This window comes from Leopardus geoffroyi, chromosome B1 (genome assembly GCF_018350155.1).
Source record: "Leopardus geoffroyi isolate Oge1 chromosome B1, O.geoffroyi_Oge1_pat1.0, whole genome shotgun sequence".
Taxonomy (NCBI): Eukaryota; Metazoa; Chordata; class Mammalia; order Carnivora; family Felidae; genus Leopardus; species Leopardus geoffroyi.
In genome coordinates this window covers 165,182,340-165,198,878 of record NC_059327.1, presented here as the reverse complement: position 1 = coordinate 165,198,878, position 16,539 = coordinate 165,182,340, and the positions used below count along the sequence as shown (strand labels likewise).

General features: G+C 39.9%; 1 protein-coding gene across 7 annotated transcripts in view; it reads right to left on the bottom strand.

The window, feature by feature from the left end:
- The window catches only part of NFXL1 (nuclear transcription factor, X-box binding like 1), a 73,315-nt gene extending 59,333 nt beyond the window's left edge, over nt 1-13,982 (bottom strand). Inside the window, exons 1-3 of one of the 7 annotated variants that reach the window (XM_045474148.1) lie at nt 13,881-13,982; nt 13,234-13,479; nt 9,808-9,981 (exon numbers count right to left, since the gene is read on the bottom strand). In XM_045474148.1, coding sequence (XP_045330104.1) covers nt 9,808-9,981; nt 13,234-13,477 — 418 coding nt within the window. In that variant the 5' untranslated portion in view covers nt 13,478-13,479; nt 13,881-13,982. Of the gene's footprint in view, nt 1-9,807; nt 9,982-13,233; nt 13,480-13,713 lie in introns of all 7 variants that reach the window. The other 6 variants (XM_045474152.1, XM_045474149.1, XM_045474153.1 and 3 more) reach the window with 6 other exon arrangements.
- Between the last annotated feature and the right edge of the window lie 2,557 nt (nt 13,983-16,539).

Genomic DNA, 16,539 nt, shown 5'->3' with positions numbered 1-16,539 from the left:
ATGTTGTTCAAGGGTCAACTGTAAAACATTTTATTTTTTTTTTTAACGTTTGTTTATTTTTGAGAGAGCGAGCGAGCATGCGCACACAAGTGGAGAGGGGCAGAGAGAGAGGGAGACACAGAATCCAAAGCAGACTTCAGGCTCTGAGCTGTCAGCGCAGAGCCCGATGCGGGGCTTAAACCCACAAACCGCGAGATCATGACCTGAGCTGAAGTCAGACGCTCAACCGACTGAGCCACCCAGGTGCCCCAACTGTAAAACATTTTAAATTTCACCTAATTTAACAGCTCACATGTAAAACAGAATTTGAGAACATGATGGAACAGGTTTTAACAAAATAAAGTCCAACTTTATATTTATAAAATTTATTTAAGATTTCTTTGAAAAGTGTATTGAAGTTTGGCTGTGGGGTTAGGTATACTGTCCAAGATGTCATAGTGGATAGCCTGGCATTTGAAGTCATGCATTTTAAAAAGATCACTCTGGCAACAGAAGAAAGAGGAGTCTAAGGAGGCCAAGACCAGAAGCCTCAAGTACCAGTTAAGAGGCAGTTGCAGCAGATAAGGCAAAAAATGACTTTCAACAACTTACCTGTTTCTGTCTGTTTTCTCATCTTTAAAACAGTAATGATAGCAATAGTAGTATCTATCTCATAGAGTTATACAGATTTAATCCACATACTAAACAGCTGTAGGGGGCTGAATTAGGCAATTACGGCATGTGGGGAGAAAAAGGGTGGAGTTGAGAAATATAGGAAGTAAAACTCAGCAGGGCTTGGTGACAATTAGATCGTGCTGCTTTTAAACGCCAACATTCATGCCAACATTCAAAGGAAAGGGTGCTGTGTTTGATGAGATGTCTGACATGGGCAGAGGGGAGGAATGGTACTGGATGAGACACACTCATGTTATGTCTATGCCATCACTGTGCCCAGATTTCTGGCTTGGGTGAAAAAAATTCTGGTGTTGAAGTAAACAAAACAAGAGAAGAAATAAGTTATCTTTCAACAGATGTTCAGTATGTCCATGGGTCAACAAGATAGAGACATCCATCGGGAAGGTGACCATGCAACTCTGAAATTTGAGAGAAGCGTCATGAAAATACAAAGGCGGGACTCAGACAAAAAGAATGAACTTCTTTGGCAAAGTTCTGCCATTTAATTCACTAAAGTGAGATGGGAAACACCTCATTACTCTAACATTTATTGTTCTTAAATCAAGTAGTAAGATTTCCCTCCTTTGATATAGGTAGAGAACACAAAGGAACAAGAATCAAAATATTTATGGATTTGACAAAAAACAATGTAAGAAAAATTGCCTTAACACTTTAAGATGAAAGCCAGACCAAAAATTAGTAACTTATACATAAAAAATGTTTTTTCAACACTACAAAGAAATATTGAGTTAAAGTACTGAATTTTCTATTTAAAATAAAACTTCTCTCTATCTAGACTATTTTAAGTAAGGTCTTCTTAAGGCAGGAAACTTCTTAAGGTTGCTTCCTATAATGTCCTCCAGAAGAAAGAAACTTACTAAACTCAAATTACCTCTTCATCAACTAACCTGGCTGAGCCAGTTGATAAAGGTCACACTTTATCAACCTACATTGGCTGAGCCAGACTTTAAAGAAGCTTCCTGATCTCAATTCTTTAACAGGGTAAAATCTACCTGACAATATGTGCTCATGATGCCATCGAACACTCAGGCGACTAATGTGGGTAACACATGCAAGCATCTGTCCAATAATGTCTTTAAGTATAAAATGTTAAAGCACTTAAATTTAAAATAATCTGTTTTTATGCTTAGTACCGAATCCTTCACAGCAGCACACACAGGCCCTCTTCTCTCATAAACAAATGTGGTATTAACAGTAACCCAGGGGGTGCCTGGGCAGCTCAGTTGGTTAAACTTCTGACTCTTTTTTTCTTTTTTTAAAAATGTTTTTATTTACTCTTGAGAGACAGACAGAGAGAGAGCACATGAGCAGGGGAGGGGCAGAGAGAGAGGGAGACAGAGGATCGAAACGCGCTCTGTGCTGACAGCAGAGAGCCCGATGCAGGACTTGAACTTAAGCTTCCAAATCTCGATTCTGGCTCAGGTCATCTCACAATTCATGGGACTGAGCCCTGAGACGGGCTTGGCACTGACAGCACAGAGTCTGCTGGGGATTCTCAATCTCTCTCTCTCTTTCTCTCTCTCTCTCTGTCCCTCCTCCATTTGTGGACCCTCTCAAACTAAACAAACATTTTTTTTTTTTTAAAGAGGGTAAACCAGATACATACAACATTTAATGTGACTGTACACATCAAATATGAGAAGACTTAGCTCTAAAAAAAGTATAAAATCAGTTTTTAAGATATAAAGGAATAAAGTCAAGAAATGAAATTGACTTCAAAACACATTTAACACAATGAAAAACAGAAAAATGAAGAATAGATTTAAGGGAATAAAGTACTCCAGCCCAACCAAATCATAACTGGGGACAACTTGATCCCATGCATTTCAGAGAACTTTGACATCCCCCTCCAGAATCTAATGAACTGCCAATTAAACATACAGGAGAACTTCTAGGCCTATAAGGGACACTGCCATTCTATTTGCTCTATGGAAAGATTAGTGTTCTAGAACATGTAACTCAAATAATAAAATGCACAAAACGACAAAATGCTCATTCTTAAAATGCAACAACTGGGGCGCCTGGGTGGCTCAGTCGGTTGAGCGGCCGACTTCGGCTCAGGTCATGATCTCTCGGTCCGTGGGTTCGAGCCCCGCGTCAGGCTCTGTGCTGACAGCTCAGAGCCTGGAGCCTGTTTCAGATTCTGTGTCTCCCTCTCTCTGACCCTGCCCTATTCATGCTCTGTCTCTCCCTGTCTCAAAAATAAAGAAAACGTTAAAAAAAAAAAAATTTTAAATGCAACAACTATTCCATATAGACTAGTTTTTTGAAAGTCAGAAATATAGAGTGCTTGGATGGCTCAGTGTTGAGCCTCTGACTTCGGCTCAGGTCATGATCTCATAGCGCATGAATTCGAGCCCTGCATGGGGCTCTGTGCTGACAGCTCATAGCCTAGAGCCTGCTTTGGATTCTGCGTCTCCCCCTCTGCCTGCCCCTCCCAAACTCCTACTCTGTGTGTCTCTCTCTCTCTAAAATAAAAATTAAAAACATTTTTTTAACGTATAAACATCAGAAATATATTTTCATTGATGTCAAAAAAGTCAATTTAGGGTGAACTAAGACAGCGACAGAGTACCCTAGGCTCGTCTCTTCCCTCAAATGTGACTAGATACTATCAAATCTTCTAAATACCCCAGAAATCAACCTGAAGACTGACAAAACAAATTCCATAATTAAAGGGAAAGAAGAAGCCACACTAAAGAATAGGCAGTGCGGAGACATGGTTTAGGGGAGAAACGGATCACAAGTACTGAGGAGGGGAGGGAGCCCTGGTCCCAGAGAAAGTCAAGGGAGAGGAGCACATAGCAGAATGCACTAGAACTGTCCCCAAAACCACTGGCTGGGAAAACAAAAAGAGCTGATCTTCATGAGTTCTTGTAACCAGTAGGGATTAAACACTAGAGTTTTAAAGGTCATAGGGCTTGGCTGGCACAGAGCCCTGACAGCACTGCACTGTTCTCGGAGAGAAGGCATGCAAACGGCTTGGGGTCAGGCAGCATGGAAACAGTGATCTGAAAAACACCTGGGGCACACAAGGAGAAGATTATTCACTCCTCCTGGAGTGTATTCCTGAGAGGCAGTGTTCAGAGACGTCTCCCTAGGGACAAAGGAGCCAGCTCATGCCATTTCCCTCCCCCACCCCCCAGTATAAACACAGAGCCACCTGTGGTAAAGCAGCGCAGCACCAACACTGACTGCCTAACCTGCTTATACAAAGTCCCACACCCTTGTGCTCTGGCAGGACTGCAGGCAAGCTTGCTTCAGTCCTAGCACAGCAGGCTCCTTCCCCAGAAGACCAGAAGAAACCCCGCCCATAACACATCTCCTAACCAGAGTTCTCAGAGCTTCAGTCTAGTGCAAGTAGTATCAGATCTCACTTAACAAGCAGACCAGAGCACACCTAGTTAAAACTTGCCACATTCTGGCTAAGGTCCAAACACTGTCCACTGCAGGCAAGGACAGCCTCTGTAGATGACTGGCCTGAAGAATAGAGCAACCAAAACACAATAGCAGGGTGCAGGAGGCACACACTCCCTGAGGTACCAGGCCCTGGATACTTACATGACCTCTTCTTCATAAAGCCATTACTCTCAGAAGCAGGAAACACACAGCCTTTTCTAACACAAAGAAGAAGGCAGAGACTTAGAATGCCAAGATGTTGGAATTCATCCCAAATGAAAGAACAAGATAAAGTCACAGCCAGAGATCTAAGCAAAACAGATATGTGTAACATGCCTGATGGAGAATTTAAAGCAACAATCGTAAGGATAATCACTGGGCTTGAGAAAAGAATGGGAGACATCAGGGAGACCCTTACTGCAGGGATGAAAGAGTTAAAAAAAGAGTCAGTCAGAAATTAAAAATATAATAACTGAGATTGGTAACAGGCTTAATACAATGAACACAAGGCTGGAAGAAGCAGAGCAATGAATAAATGACACAGAAGACAATATAACGGAAATAATGAAGCTGAACAAAGAGAAAAAGAAGAATTATGGATCACAAGACTGAGGGAACTCAGTGCCTCCATCAGATGTCATAACATTCATATTAAAGGAGTCTCAGAAGAAGAAGAGAGAGAACAGGGGGCAGAAAATTTATTTGAGGAAATTATAGCTGAAACCTTTCCTAATCTGGAGAAAAAAACACCCATCCAGATCCCAGAGGCAGAAAGAACTCCCATCAAAATCATCAAAAGCAGGCCAAATTTGCAAAATACAGTGATAAAGGAAAAAATCTTAAAAGCAGGAAAAGAAGTCCTTAACTTACAAGGGAAGACCTATACGGCTAGCTGCAGATTTCTCAACTGAAACTTGGCAAGCCAGAGGGGAGTCGCATGATATACTCAAAGTGCTGAATGGCAAAAATCTGCAGCCATGAATACTCTATCCAGCAAGGCTATCAGAATAGAAGGAAAAGATAAAGAGTTTCCCAGACAAACAAAAACTAAAGGAGTTCTTGACCATAAAACCAGCCCTGCAAGAAATATTAAAGAGGACTCTTTGAGTGAAACGGAAAGACCAAAAGTGACAAAGACAAGAAAGGATCAGAGAAAATCTCCAGAAACAATGACAAACAAATAATAAAATGGGACTAAATACATATCAATAATTACTCTGAATATAAATGGACTAAATGTGCCAATCAAAAGACACAGAGTATCAAAATGGATTAAAAAAACAAGACCCATCTATATGCTGCCTACAAGAGACTCATTTTAGACCTAAGGACACCTGCAGATTGACAGCGAGAGGTGGAGAAACATCTATCATGCAAATAGAGATCAAAAGAAAGTCACAGTAGCAATACTTACATTGGAAAAACTACACTTTAAACCAAAGACTATAACAAGACATGAAAACGGCACTGTTTCATAATAAAAAGGACAATTCAACAAGAAGATCTACCAATTGTAAATATTTATGCACCCAACATGTGGAAGCACCCAAATATATAAAATGGTAGCAAATATAAAGGAACCCATTGATAATAATACAGTAATATTAGGGGATTTTAACATCCCACATACATCAATGAACAGATCATCTAACAGAAAATCAACAAGAAAACAATGGCTTTGAATGACACACAGACCAAATGGACCTAACAGATATATTCAGAACATTCTACCCTAAAGCAGCAGAATACACATTCTTTTCAAGTGCGCTTCGGACATTTTCCAGAACAGATCATATACTAGGTCACAAATCAAGCCTCAACAAGCACAAAAAGGCTGAGATCATGCCATGCATATTTTCTGACCACAACGATAAGAAACTTGAAATCAACCACAAGAAAAAAATCTGGAAAGACCACAGATATATGGAGGTTAAAGAACATCCTACTAAAGAATGAATGAGTCAACCAGGAAATTAAAGAAGAAATAAATAATATATGTGGAAACAAAGGAAAATGAAAACACATTGGTCCAAAACCTTTGGGATGCAGCAAAAGTAGTCCTAAGAGGGAAGTATATAGCAATACAAGCCCACCATAAGGAAAATCTCAAATAAACAACTTAACTTTACATCTAAAGGAGCTAGAAAAAGAACAAACAAAGCCAAAAGCCAGCAAAAGACAGGAAATAAGAGAGGTTGGAGCAGAAATAAGTGATAAAAACTAAAAAAAGTAATATAACAGATCAATGAAAGAAGGAGCTGGTTCCTTGAAAAAAAAATAAAATTGATAAACCTCAAGCCAGACATATCAAAAAGAGAAAGGACCCAAATAAATAAAGTCACAAATGAGGAGGAGAGATCTCAGCCAAAACCACAGAAATGCAAAAATTATAGCAGAATATTATGAAAAACTATATGCCAACAAATTGGACAATCTGGAAGAAATGGATAAATTCCTAGAAACATATAAACTACCAAAACTGAAACAGGAATAGAAAACTTGAACAGACAGATAGCCAGCAAGGAAATTCAATGGTAATAAAAAATCTCCCAACAAACAAAAGTCCAGGGCCAGATGGCTTCACAGGCAAATTTTACCAGTATCTAATGAAGAGTTAATACCTATTCTTCTCAAACTATTTCAAAAATAGAAAAGGAAGGAAAACTTCCAAATTCATACTCTGAGGTCAGCATTACTCTGATACCAAAACCAGATAAAGACTCCACTAAAAAAAAGAACTACAGGCCAGTTATCCCTGATAAATATGGATGCAAAAATTCTCAATAAAATACTAGCAAACCAAACCCAACATTACATTAGAATCATTCACCATGACCAAGAAGAATGTATTCCCAGACTGCAAAGGTGGTTCCATATTGCAAATCAATCTATATGATACACCACATTAATAAAAGAAAGGATATGAACCATATGATCCTTCCAATAGATGCAGAAAAAGCATTTGACAAAATACAACACACAACACAAAATACAATAAAAATCCTCAACAAAGTAGGTTTAGAGGGAATATACCTCAGCATAAAGGCCATATATGAAAAACTCACAGCTAAGATCATCCTCCATGGGGAAAAACTGAGAGCTTTTCCTCTATGGTCAGGAAGGAAACAATCTCACCACCACCATGTTATTTAACATAGTAATGGAAGTCCTAGCCACAGCAATCAGACAACAAAAAGGAATAAAAGGCATCCAAACTGGCAAGGAAGAAGTAAAACTTTCACTTTTCACAGATAAAATGATACTATATGTAAAAACCTGAAAGACTCCACCAAAAAACTGCTAGAACTGATACATGAATTCATTAAAGTAACAGGATACAAAACCAACATACAGAAATCTGCTGCATTTTTATAACCAAGCAACAAAAAGAAATCAAGGAATCAATCTCATTTACAATTGCACCAAAAACCATAATATAACTAGGAATAAACCTAACCAAAGAGGTGAAAGATCTGTACTCTGACAACTATAAAATGCTGAGGAAAGAAGTTGAAGATGACACAAAGAATGGAAAGACATTCCATGCTCATGGATTGGAAGAACAAAAATTGTTAAAATGCCTATATTACCCAAAGCAATCTGTGCATTTAAAGCAATCCCTATCAAAATACCACCAGCATTTTTTGCAGACATTTCTGTTTTCACAAACAATCCTAAAATTTGTACGGAACCCCAATAGCTGAAGCAACCTTGAAAAAGCAAAGCAAAGATGGAGGCATCACAATTTTGGACTTCAAGTTATATTACAAAGCTGTAGTGATCAAAACAGTATGGTCCTGGCACAAAAATAGACACATAGATCAACAGAACAGAATAGAAAATCCAGAAATGAACCCACAACTATATGGTCAATCAATCTTCAACAAAGCAGGAAAGAATATCCAATGGGAAAAAGACAGTCTCTTCACCAAATAGTGTTGGGAAAACTGGACAGCAACACCCAAAAGAATGAAACTGGACCACTTTCTCACACTATACACAAAAATGAATTCAAAATGGATTAAAGACCTAAATGTGAGACAGGAAACCATAAAAATCCTAGAGGATAAAGCAGGCAGTAACTTCTTTGACATCAGCCATAGTAACTTCCTACTAGGTATGTCTCCTGAGGCCAGGGAAACAAAAGCAAAAAATGAACTCTTGGGACTTCATCAAAATAAAAAGCTTCAGCACAGCAAAGGAAATAATCGAAAAAACTAAAAGGCAATGTAGAGAATGGGAGAAGATATCTGCAAATGACATATCTGATAAAGGCCTAGTATCTAAAATAAAAAGATCTTATAAAACTCAATACCCAGGAAAAAAAAAATCCAATTAAAAAACAGGCAGAAGGGCCGCCTGGGTGGCTCAGTCAGTTGAGCGGCCGACTTCGGCTCAGGTCATGATCTCGCGGTCCGTGAGTTCGAGCCCCGCGTCGGGCTCTGGGCTGATGGCTCAGAGCCTGGAGCCTGTTTCCGATTCTGTGTCTCCCTCTCTCTCTGCCCCTCCCCCGTTCATGCTCTGTCTCTCTCTGTCCCAAAAATAAATAAACGTTGAAAAAAAAAAAAAATTAAAAAAAAAAAATGAATAAACGTTAAAAAAAAAAAAATTAAAAAAAAAAAAAAACAGGCAGAAGACGGGGCGCCTGGGTAGCTCAGTCAGTTGAGCGTCCGACTTCAGCTCAGGTCATGATCTCACAGTCCGTGAGTTTGAGTCCCACGTTGAACTCTGTACTGACAGCGCAGAGCCTGGAGCCCGCTTCAGATTCTGTTTCCTTCTCTCTGCCCCTCCCCCGCTTGCGCTCTCTCTCGTTCTCAAAAATAAACATTAAAAATAAATAAATAAAAAACAGGCAGAAGACATTAACAGACATTTCTCCAAAGACATTCAGATGGCCAACAGACACATAAAAAGATGTTCAGCATCACTTACCATCAGAGAAACACAAATCAAAACTACAATGAGATATTACCTCACGCCTGTCAGAATGGCTAAAATCAACAACACAAGAAACAACAGGTGTTGGCGAGGATGTGGAGAAAGGGAACCCCTCTTACACTGTTGGTGGGGATACAAACTGGTGCAGCCACTCTTGAAAATAGTATGGAGGTTCCACAAAAAGTTAAAAATAGAACTACCCTACGATCCAACAACTGCACTACTAGGCATTTTCCCAAAAAACACAAAAATACTAACTCGAAGACATACATCCACCCCAGTATTTGCAGCAGCACTATCTACAGTAGCCAAATTACTCAAAGAGCCCAAATGTCCACGACTGATGAATGGATAAAGAAGTTGTGGTTTATATATACAATGGGATATTACTGGGCCATAAAAATGAATGAAACCTTGCCATTTGCAATGACATGAATAGAGCTAGAGAGTATTATGCTAAGCGAAGTCAGTCAGTCAGAGGAAGACAAATACCGTATGATTTCACTCATATGTGGAATTTTCTAAACAAAACAAATGATCATAGGGGAATAAAAGCGAGAGGCAAACCAAGAAACAGACTCTTAACTACAGAGAACAAGTTGATGGTTACTAGGAGATGAATGGGGGGGATGGGCTAAATAGGTGACGGGAGTGCACGTGCTGTGATGAGTCCCGGGTTTTATATATAAGTGCTGAATCACTAAATTGTACACATAAAACTAGTATTACACTGTATGTTAACTGGAATTTAAATAAAAACTATAAGAAATCAAAATTTAAAAGACCATACAGCACCTGTCTGAATAGTGTAAGTTGTAAATGTATTAGCAACTATTTTTCCCTGTTTTCCTTCAAAATCTTCATCTCCTTCTTCTTCAGAGGAAGAGCTAAAGTGTTCTTCAACAAGTTTTTTGGCTGCAGCTTGATTGGCCTTCTTGATTTCCTCAAATTTCCTTTGAGACATTAGCTCTGTTTAAAAGAAAAAAAATTAGTTTCATTTCTTCAAAACAATCTCTAAAAGCACAGATTTAAAAGTCACCCTTGGAGCATTCTGTTTTGCTTTATGCACAAAAAAAGTATTTTCAAGTTTCTTGTCATATAACTTAAAGAGAATACCACCATTGGGGCATTTGGGTGGCTGAGTCAGTTGAGCAAGCCACTCTTGATTTCGGCTTAGGTCATGATCCCAGAGTCATGGGATCTAGCCCTGCATCAGGCTCCTCGCTGAGCATGGACCCCGCTTAAGATTCTCTCTCCCTCTGCCCCTCTCCCTCCAATTCACACTCGTGCACTCTCTCTCTCAAATAAAAAATAAAATATTAAAAAAAAGAGAATACTACAATGAAAACTTTCACTTTTGTTAAATATCCTAAATGCAGCAAATTGTTCTAGAAACAGAGTGACTAACAAATCGATTAAAAAATTATAAAGATATGATAAAAGCATCAAAAAACTGTAATCAATCCCAAAATAAGGACATTAAAAAATTAAAAATGGGATGTTTAAAAACAAATCATACACAGTGATTTTTAAGAGGTAGGAATCATGCCAACTGGGAACACATCAGAATCAGTTAAAATGGATGCTTTCTCAAACAATCCTCTCCCACACTACAGCCCAGCCTTACCTAGCCCACCGAAGATTCTGCACAAACAATATTCACTGCATACCTGTTATTTTATCATCTGTTCTTAGAAAGCTCAAGGACATTTTGCCTTTATTAAAATGTGGTCACAAAATATATATATTTGACATTAATCCACCCGAATGTTGCCAATACAGAAAATGTGGTTCTTACAACAGCTTCATTCCAAAAATAAATGTTAAATAAATTGATCAGTTCTTCCACTATTCTATCACTGACTATACTTCTCATTTTGTTACTTGGTTAAATAATAACACAAAAAGAATTAGATTACTTCATAGTGTATTCCCAACTACTTAAGGACAAGGACCAGGGGAAATTTCTTTAAGCACTAAGTAACTATTAATAAAGTCTTATGGACAACAACCGCAGTTTTAGGAAATAAGTCCCAAACATACCGAATTGATATGAACTTATTAATGCCCATATTGAGAGGATTTTAATTTTACTTATTTAAAATTATAAATCACTAATTTAAAATTAAACTTTATGCTTGAAACTGATGAGCCCCTACCAGGATAAACTTTCTTAATCTGGGTTGTATATGTGTACTTAACAGTGTTTTATCTTTTGTTTCCTCATGAAATCAAAATTTACATTTTAAAGCCAGTTTAGGTGGGGATTATTTCAGTATTTCAAATAAAACTGAAAGAAATGTATACAGTGCCTTTATAAGAATCTTTGTGTATTAGGAAAAAAGTAATGGCTATGAGCTATATGACCCAAAACTTGATGTGCAATAAGAGAGATGATAAATGTCATTAATTGTGGGAAAAGACCACTTAAGGATCCTTTTTTTATTTATTTTTTTAATAAGTTTATTTATTTATTTTGAGAGAGACAGAGATAGCACACATAGGGAAGGGGCAGAGACAGGGAGGGAGAGAGAGAATCCCAAGCAGGCTGCCTGTTCGGAGCCCAGTGCGGGGCTCGAACTCATGAAACCACAAGATCATGACCTGAGCTGAAACCAAGAGTCAGTCGCTTAACCGACTGAGCCACCCAGGCACCCCAAGGATACATTTTTTGAGGCTGAATTAGAAGATATAATAAAAACGTCCATAACCCGATCAAGGTATCCACATAAGATCCTCTCAAGGAAAGGTGACAAAACAAACTTCCTATATATATTATTTCTTACAGTCAGATCTCATATATACAGGTGAAGAATGCTTGCTTTTCTACTATCCACAAAGTCCAAGAAACATTACCAAAACTGTTCTTGGTCTGCAACTTACACATTTCACCACCACCACTATCATAAACTCCTAAGGACTACCAGGGGATAGGGGAATGGGTGAAAGAGATAACAGGGATTAAGAAGGGCACTTGTGATGAGCACCGGGTGTTGTATGGAACTGAATCACTATATTGTACACCTGAAACTAACATAACATTGTATGTTAACTATTAACTATACTGGAATTAAAATAAACTCAGTAACTGCAAGCTATGAGAATAACTTTAAAAGCAGCTCAGGAAAGGGGCACCTGGGTGGCTCAGTCAAACAACTGACTTCAGCTCAGGTCATGATCTCACGGTTCACAAGTTTGAGCCAGGCGTCAGGGTCTGTGCAGACAACTCAGAGCCTGGAGCCTGCATGGGATTCTGTGTCTCCCTCTCTCTCTGCCCCTCCCCTGCTCGCGCGCGCGTGTGCATGCTCGCTCGCTCTCTCTCTCTCTCTCTCAAAAATAAATATTTTTTTTAATTTTTTTTAAAAAGTAGCTTAGGAAAAAAAGCACTCAAGCTTAACTTGCTCCTCCCCTCAAAAAATATATTCTGAAAACTAAATTCCAAACATAAAAGTGAAATGATTTGGGGGATTATTCCTTTAGCTTCATGCAATCCTCCATTAGCATGGACAATTCAGTTGCCTGTGTGTTCTCAGGCTCCACTCAAACAGCCTTGGATGAAGGATACTGACATTCCGGGTGCGGCCACATCAGACATCCGGAAAAGGACATGAAATTTGTGAATAGCAACCAAAGTTGAGGAAAACACCTCAAGCTCAAGTGCTTACGGGGCATAGACCATTTAAGTTACTAAACTGAGGCAATCTTGCAAAGGTGGAAAATGACAACTGCCCCCAAGGTAGGAGAGACCACGTGAAATGGAGTGCCTAAATGGAATTTCGGCAAGTTGACTGTTACCATGAACACAAGAAAAGTTATTAACCAGATTTTTATGAGATTTTTAAAAAGAAAAACAAAAAACCTGCTGGCAACCAATTCAGATTTAAAGGACTGTGTTAACCAAACCAACTATAGACTAAATCAGAACCCCGGACCACAGTTTGCAACTTTTGGTCTAGGGATTCAGTAGGCAAAAACGAATAAAGAAAAGAATACCGGACAAAGAGGGGACGCTGATTAATGTCAATTAAAATTAAAGGTATGCTGGGAATCTGCCTAGAATGCCGAAATGAGTAGTTTCCTTGCAGAGTTTGAGATGTAGGGGCAATAATAAACTCGAAGGAGAAGAAAATCAGTGAACGAGAGCAAGGGCAGGGAGGCAGTTCTGGGCAGTAAGTGCCTTAATTGGTATCCAGGTGAAACCGAGGACGGAGTCTTTCTCACCACAGGCTACGGAGGTCTGCAGTGCCTCAGATCCCGCGGGGCTGCGCCCGGCCGAACTACCTGCAGCCGCAGGGGTCGCGGCTCCTCTGGGGCTGGGGCCAGGACCCACAGCGCCCACTGACCCCTTCTCTCGCCCCCCTCCGGCGCCGCGAAGATGGAGTCCATTTCCCGAAGAGGGGGCCGCAGTGCCCCGTCCTCGGGCTCGGCCTCGGCCACCGGCCACCTGGCGCCAGGAAGCTTCCATCCCTGCAGAGGAAGGGGGAAAAAAAATAAGTGGAAGGAGAGTGAGCGCAGCGGGTGCCGAGGCGGGGAAAGGGGCAGTGGGGGAAGCCAGTACGAGGAGCAGAATGAGGAGGGTCCCCGCGGGGCGAGGACCTGGTGTGAGAAGGTCGCGGCCCTGTCACTAGGAGGGCCAGTCCCCGCTAAGCCCAGGTTTAGGAGATGGACCAGGGAGAGAGAGGACTAGACAGAGAAATGGACCTCAGGGCAAGGAGCATCCAGTACCGCAGAAGGAGAGCCCGGGAGAAGGGAAGCGCCGCCTCAGCCTCAGAGGGAGCGTAGTGCGGATAAAAGTACAGACTGACCCCTCGGCTCCCGCGGGAGACCAACTGTAGTAGCGGACCCCAAGGAAAGCTACGTCTCCTTACCGACGGCGCCCGCCCCGGGCGACTACAACTCCCAGAAGCCCAGATCGACTGCCCGCAGAACGCGTGGCATCACTGGCCACTTCCTTATCCGGGAGCGTTTCTGGGAGGGAGAGTTGCTCAAAGCGCGTGCGCTGACTTGCACCGAGCCTTCGGAAACTACAATTCCCGGCGTGCTCTGGGGTTTGGGTGGGATCGTCGCCCAGAGAGGGCGGAAGATTGGGAGGTGGGCGGGCCCTAAGCGCTCTCAACTCCAGAGGATACTAAGGCTTCCCCAACGGTACCTTAAACCCAGTTGGGTATCAGGGTTCTGTCAGAGTGGCTGTAATTGACTATTCTCCAGCCTTAGCCTTGACTCCGCGCTTTCAGGTGGCAGGAGAATTCTCACTGACGGAAATAAACAATGAAAACACTTGGGCGTAGAGGAAGAAGGAAGGAAAGCTGGGAGTATTGAGAGAAAGTGGATGGAATGCAGACAAGCGCCCTTCTGAATTGCTATAGCGATATAAAGGATAAGTCTCATAGTTTTTTATAGTTTATAGTTTACAGTAAGGTCCTGAAGGAGGCTGATCTTTACCTTCATGACAGCTCCCTAAAGTAGATTTTATTAAGGAAAGTAATTGAAAGCCATGTCATGACTTTGCTGACTTTTCCAGTAAGATATACTGCGCTGAGCGCTGAACAGGGAGCCTGCTTGGGATTCTCTTTTTCCCTCTTTCCCTGCGCCTCTCCCCACTCTCAAAATAAATAAACATCAAAAAAAGATAAACGTCAAAAAATTGGGGGTCTGACTGGGACTGAGGAATATGTTGATTGCTGTTTGGAACTACTGTCTTTATACAACTCTTCAACCTCAATTCTCTACATTAATAATAAATACCTAACGTTTAAATGGCATTTGTTAAGTGCCAGACACTATTCAAAGTGTCTTAATATATATGTATTAATGAATTCTTCACAATAACCCTATTTATTCCCAGTTTACAGCTGAGAACACCGAGGCACAGAGAGGTTAAGTAATCTGCCTTTGCTGATAGAACTAGGTATTGTTATCATGGATACCATTTTTAAAATTAGGAAACAAACACAAAATTTTCTTATTCAAAATCCTAGCAGAATCAAAATCGCAACAGAGTAGCGTGATTCCTGACCTATATTCTTAAACACCATGCCATATGATTACTGTATAAATGTATTTAATGTTTACATAGAAATTCCAGTTACTTTTTTTTTTTTCAACGTTTATTTATTTTTGGGACGGAGAGAGACAGAGCATGAACGGGGGAGGGGCAGAGAGAGAGGGAGACACAGAATCGGAAACAGGCTCCAGGCTCTGAGCCATCAGCCCAGAGCCCCACGCGGGGCTCGAACTCACGGACCGCGAGATCGTGACCTGGCTGAACTCACGGACCGCGAGATCGTGACCTGGCTGAAGACGGACGCTTAACCGACTGCGCCACCCAGGCGCCCCGAAATTTCAGTTACTTTTAGAGGGCCTAATCAAGTGAAAAAATCCTCACATAACGAGAATTTTTCCCCTGCCATATGACAAAATAAAAATTTATAATCATAATTATTTTGGAATCAGAATCATATGTGTTATCTGTGTTAGGAAACTATTACAGAATGATAGTAAAGTTTTGCAGTGAAGAATTGTATACCGTGTGGAAGCATATGTCAGTTGAGAACCTGTTTACAAAGCGACCATTGCTGTTATTTTTACTTTGGAATTTCAGATAATATTTGGGAGAAACAAGATTTTTGTGTGTGTTTATGGGAAACATAATTAAAAATTATAATAAATATAATTAAAATTATATTATTTAGTATATATCCTATGTATTAAATTATTAATTTATTATCATATTATGTTATTATATAGTATATATTAAATTATTATATAATAAATATAATTAAATACAGTTAAAATTATAAAGATCGATAACTATAATTGTGCAGGTCCAATTAATTTTAATTATTGGAAATAGTACCCAGAAGAATAGCTAAAAAGAGGCTGACAATACAAAGTGTTGGCAACAATGTGGAGTAACTGGAACTCTCATACTTACTGGTGGAAGTGGAAATTGGTTGAAACCCTTTCAAAAAATGTTTGGCAATATCTACTAAAATATGACTTAGTACTATAACACCATAACCAAGCAATTCCACTTCTGTATATACCCCTAAAAGATATGAGTGCATATGTCCAGAAAACTCACATTTAGAGCAGCTTTATTCATAGCAACCAAAAGCTAGAAACAACCCTAATGTCCAGAATAGAAAAATAAATGTGGTGTAGTCATATAATGGACACACACACAAATGTGTGTGTGTATGTGTGTGTGTATATATATATATATATATGTGTGTGGGTGTGTGTGTGTGTGTATACACATATATACACATACACATACATATATGAATATAACATGAATATATATGAATACACACACACACACACACACCCACACACATATATGAATATAACATGATGGGTGATCTCAAAGATATATTAAGCAAAAGAAGCCAGACACAGGAGAGTACTTACGTGTGGTTCCAATTTCATAAAGTTTCTGAACTAGAAATAGAAGCCAAATTAGTGATTACCTCTGGTGGGGGTAGAAGGATTTTAACTGAGAAGAGGAGTGAGGTAGCCACCAAA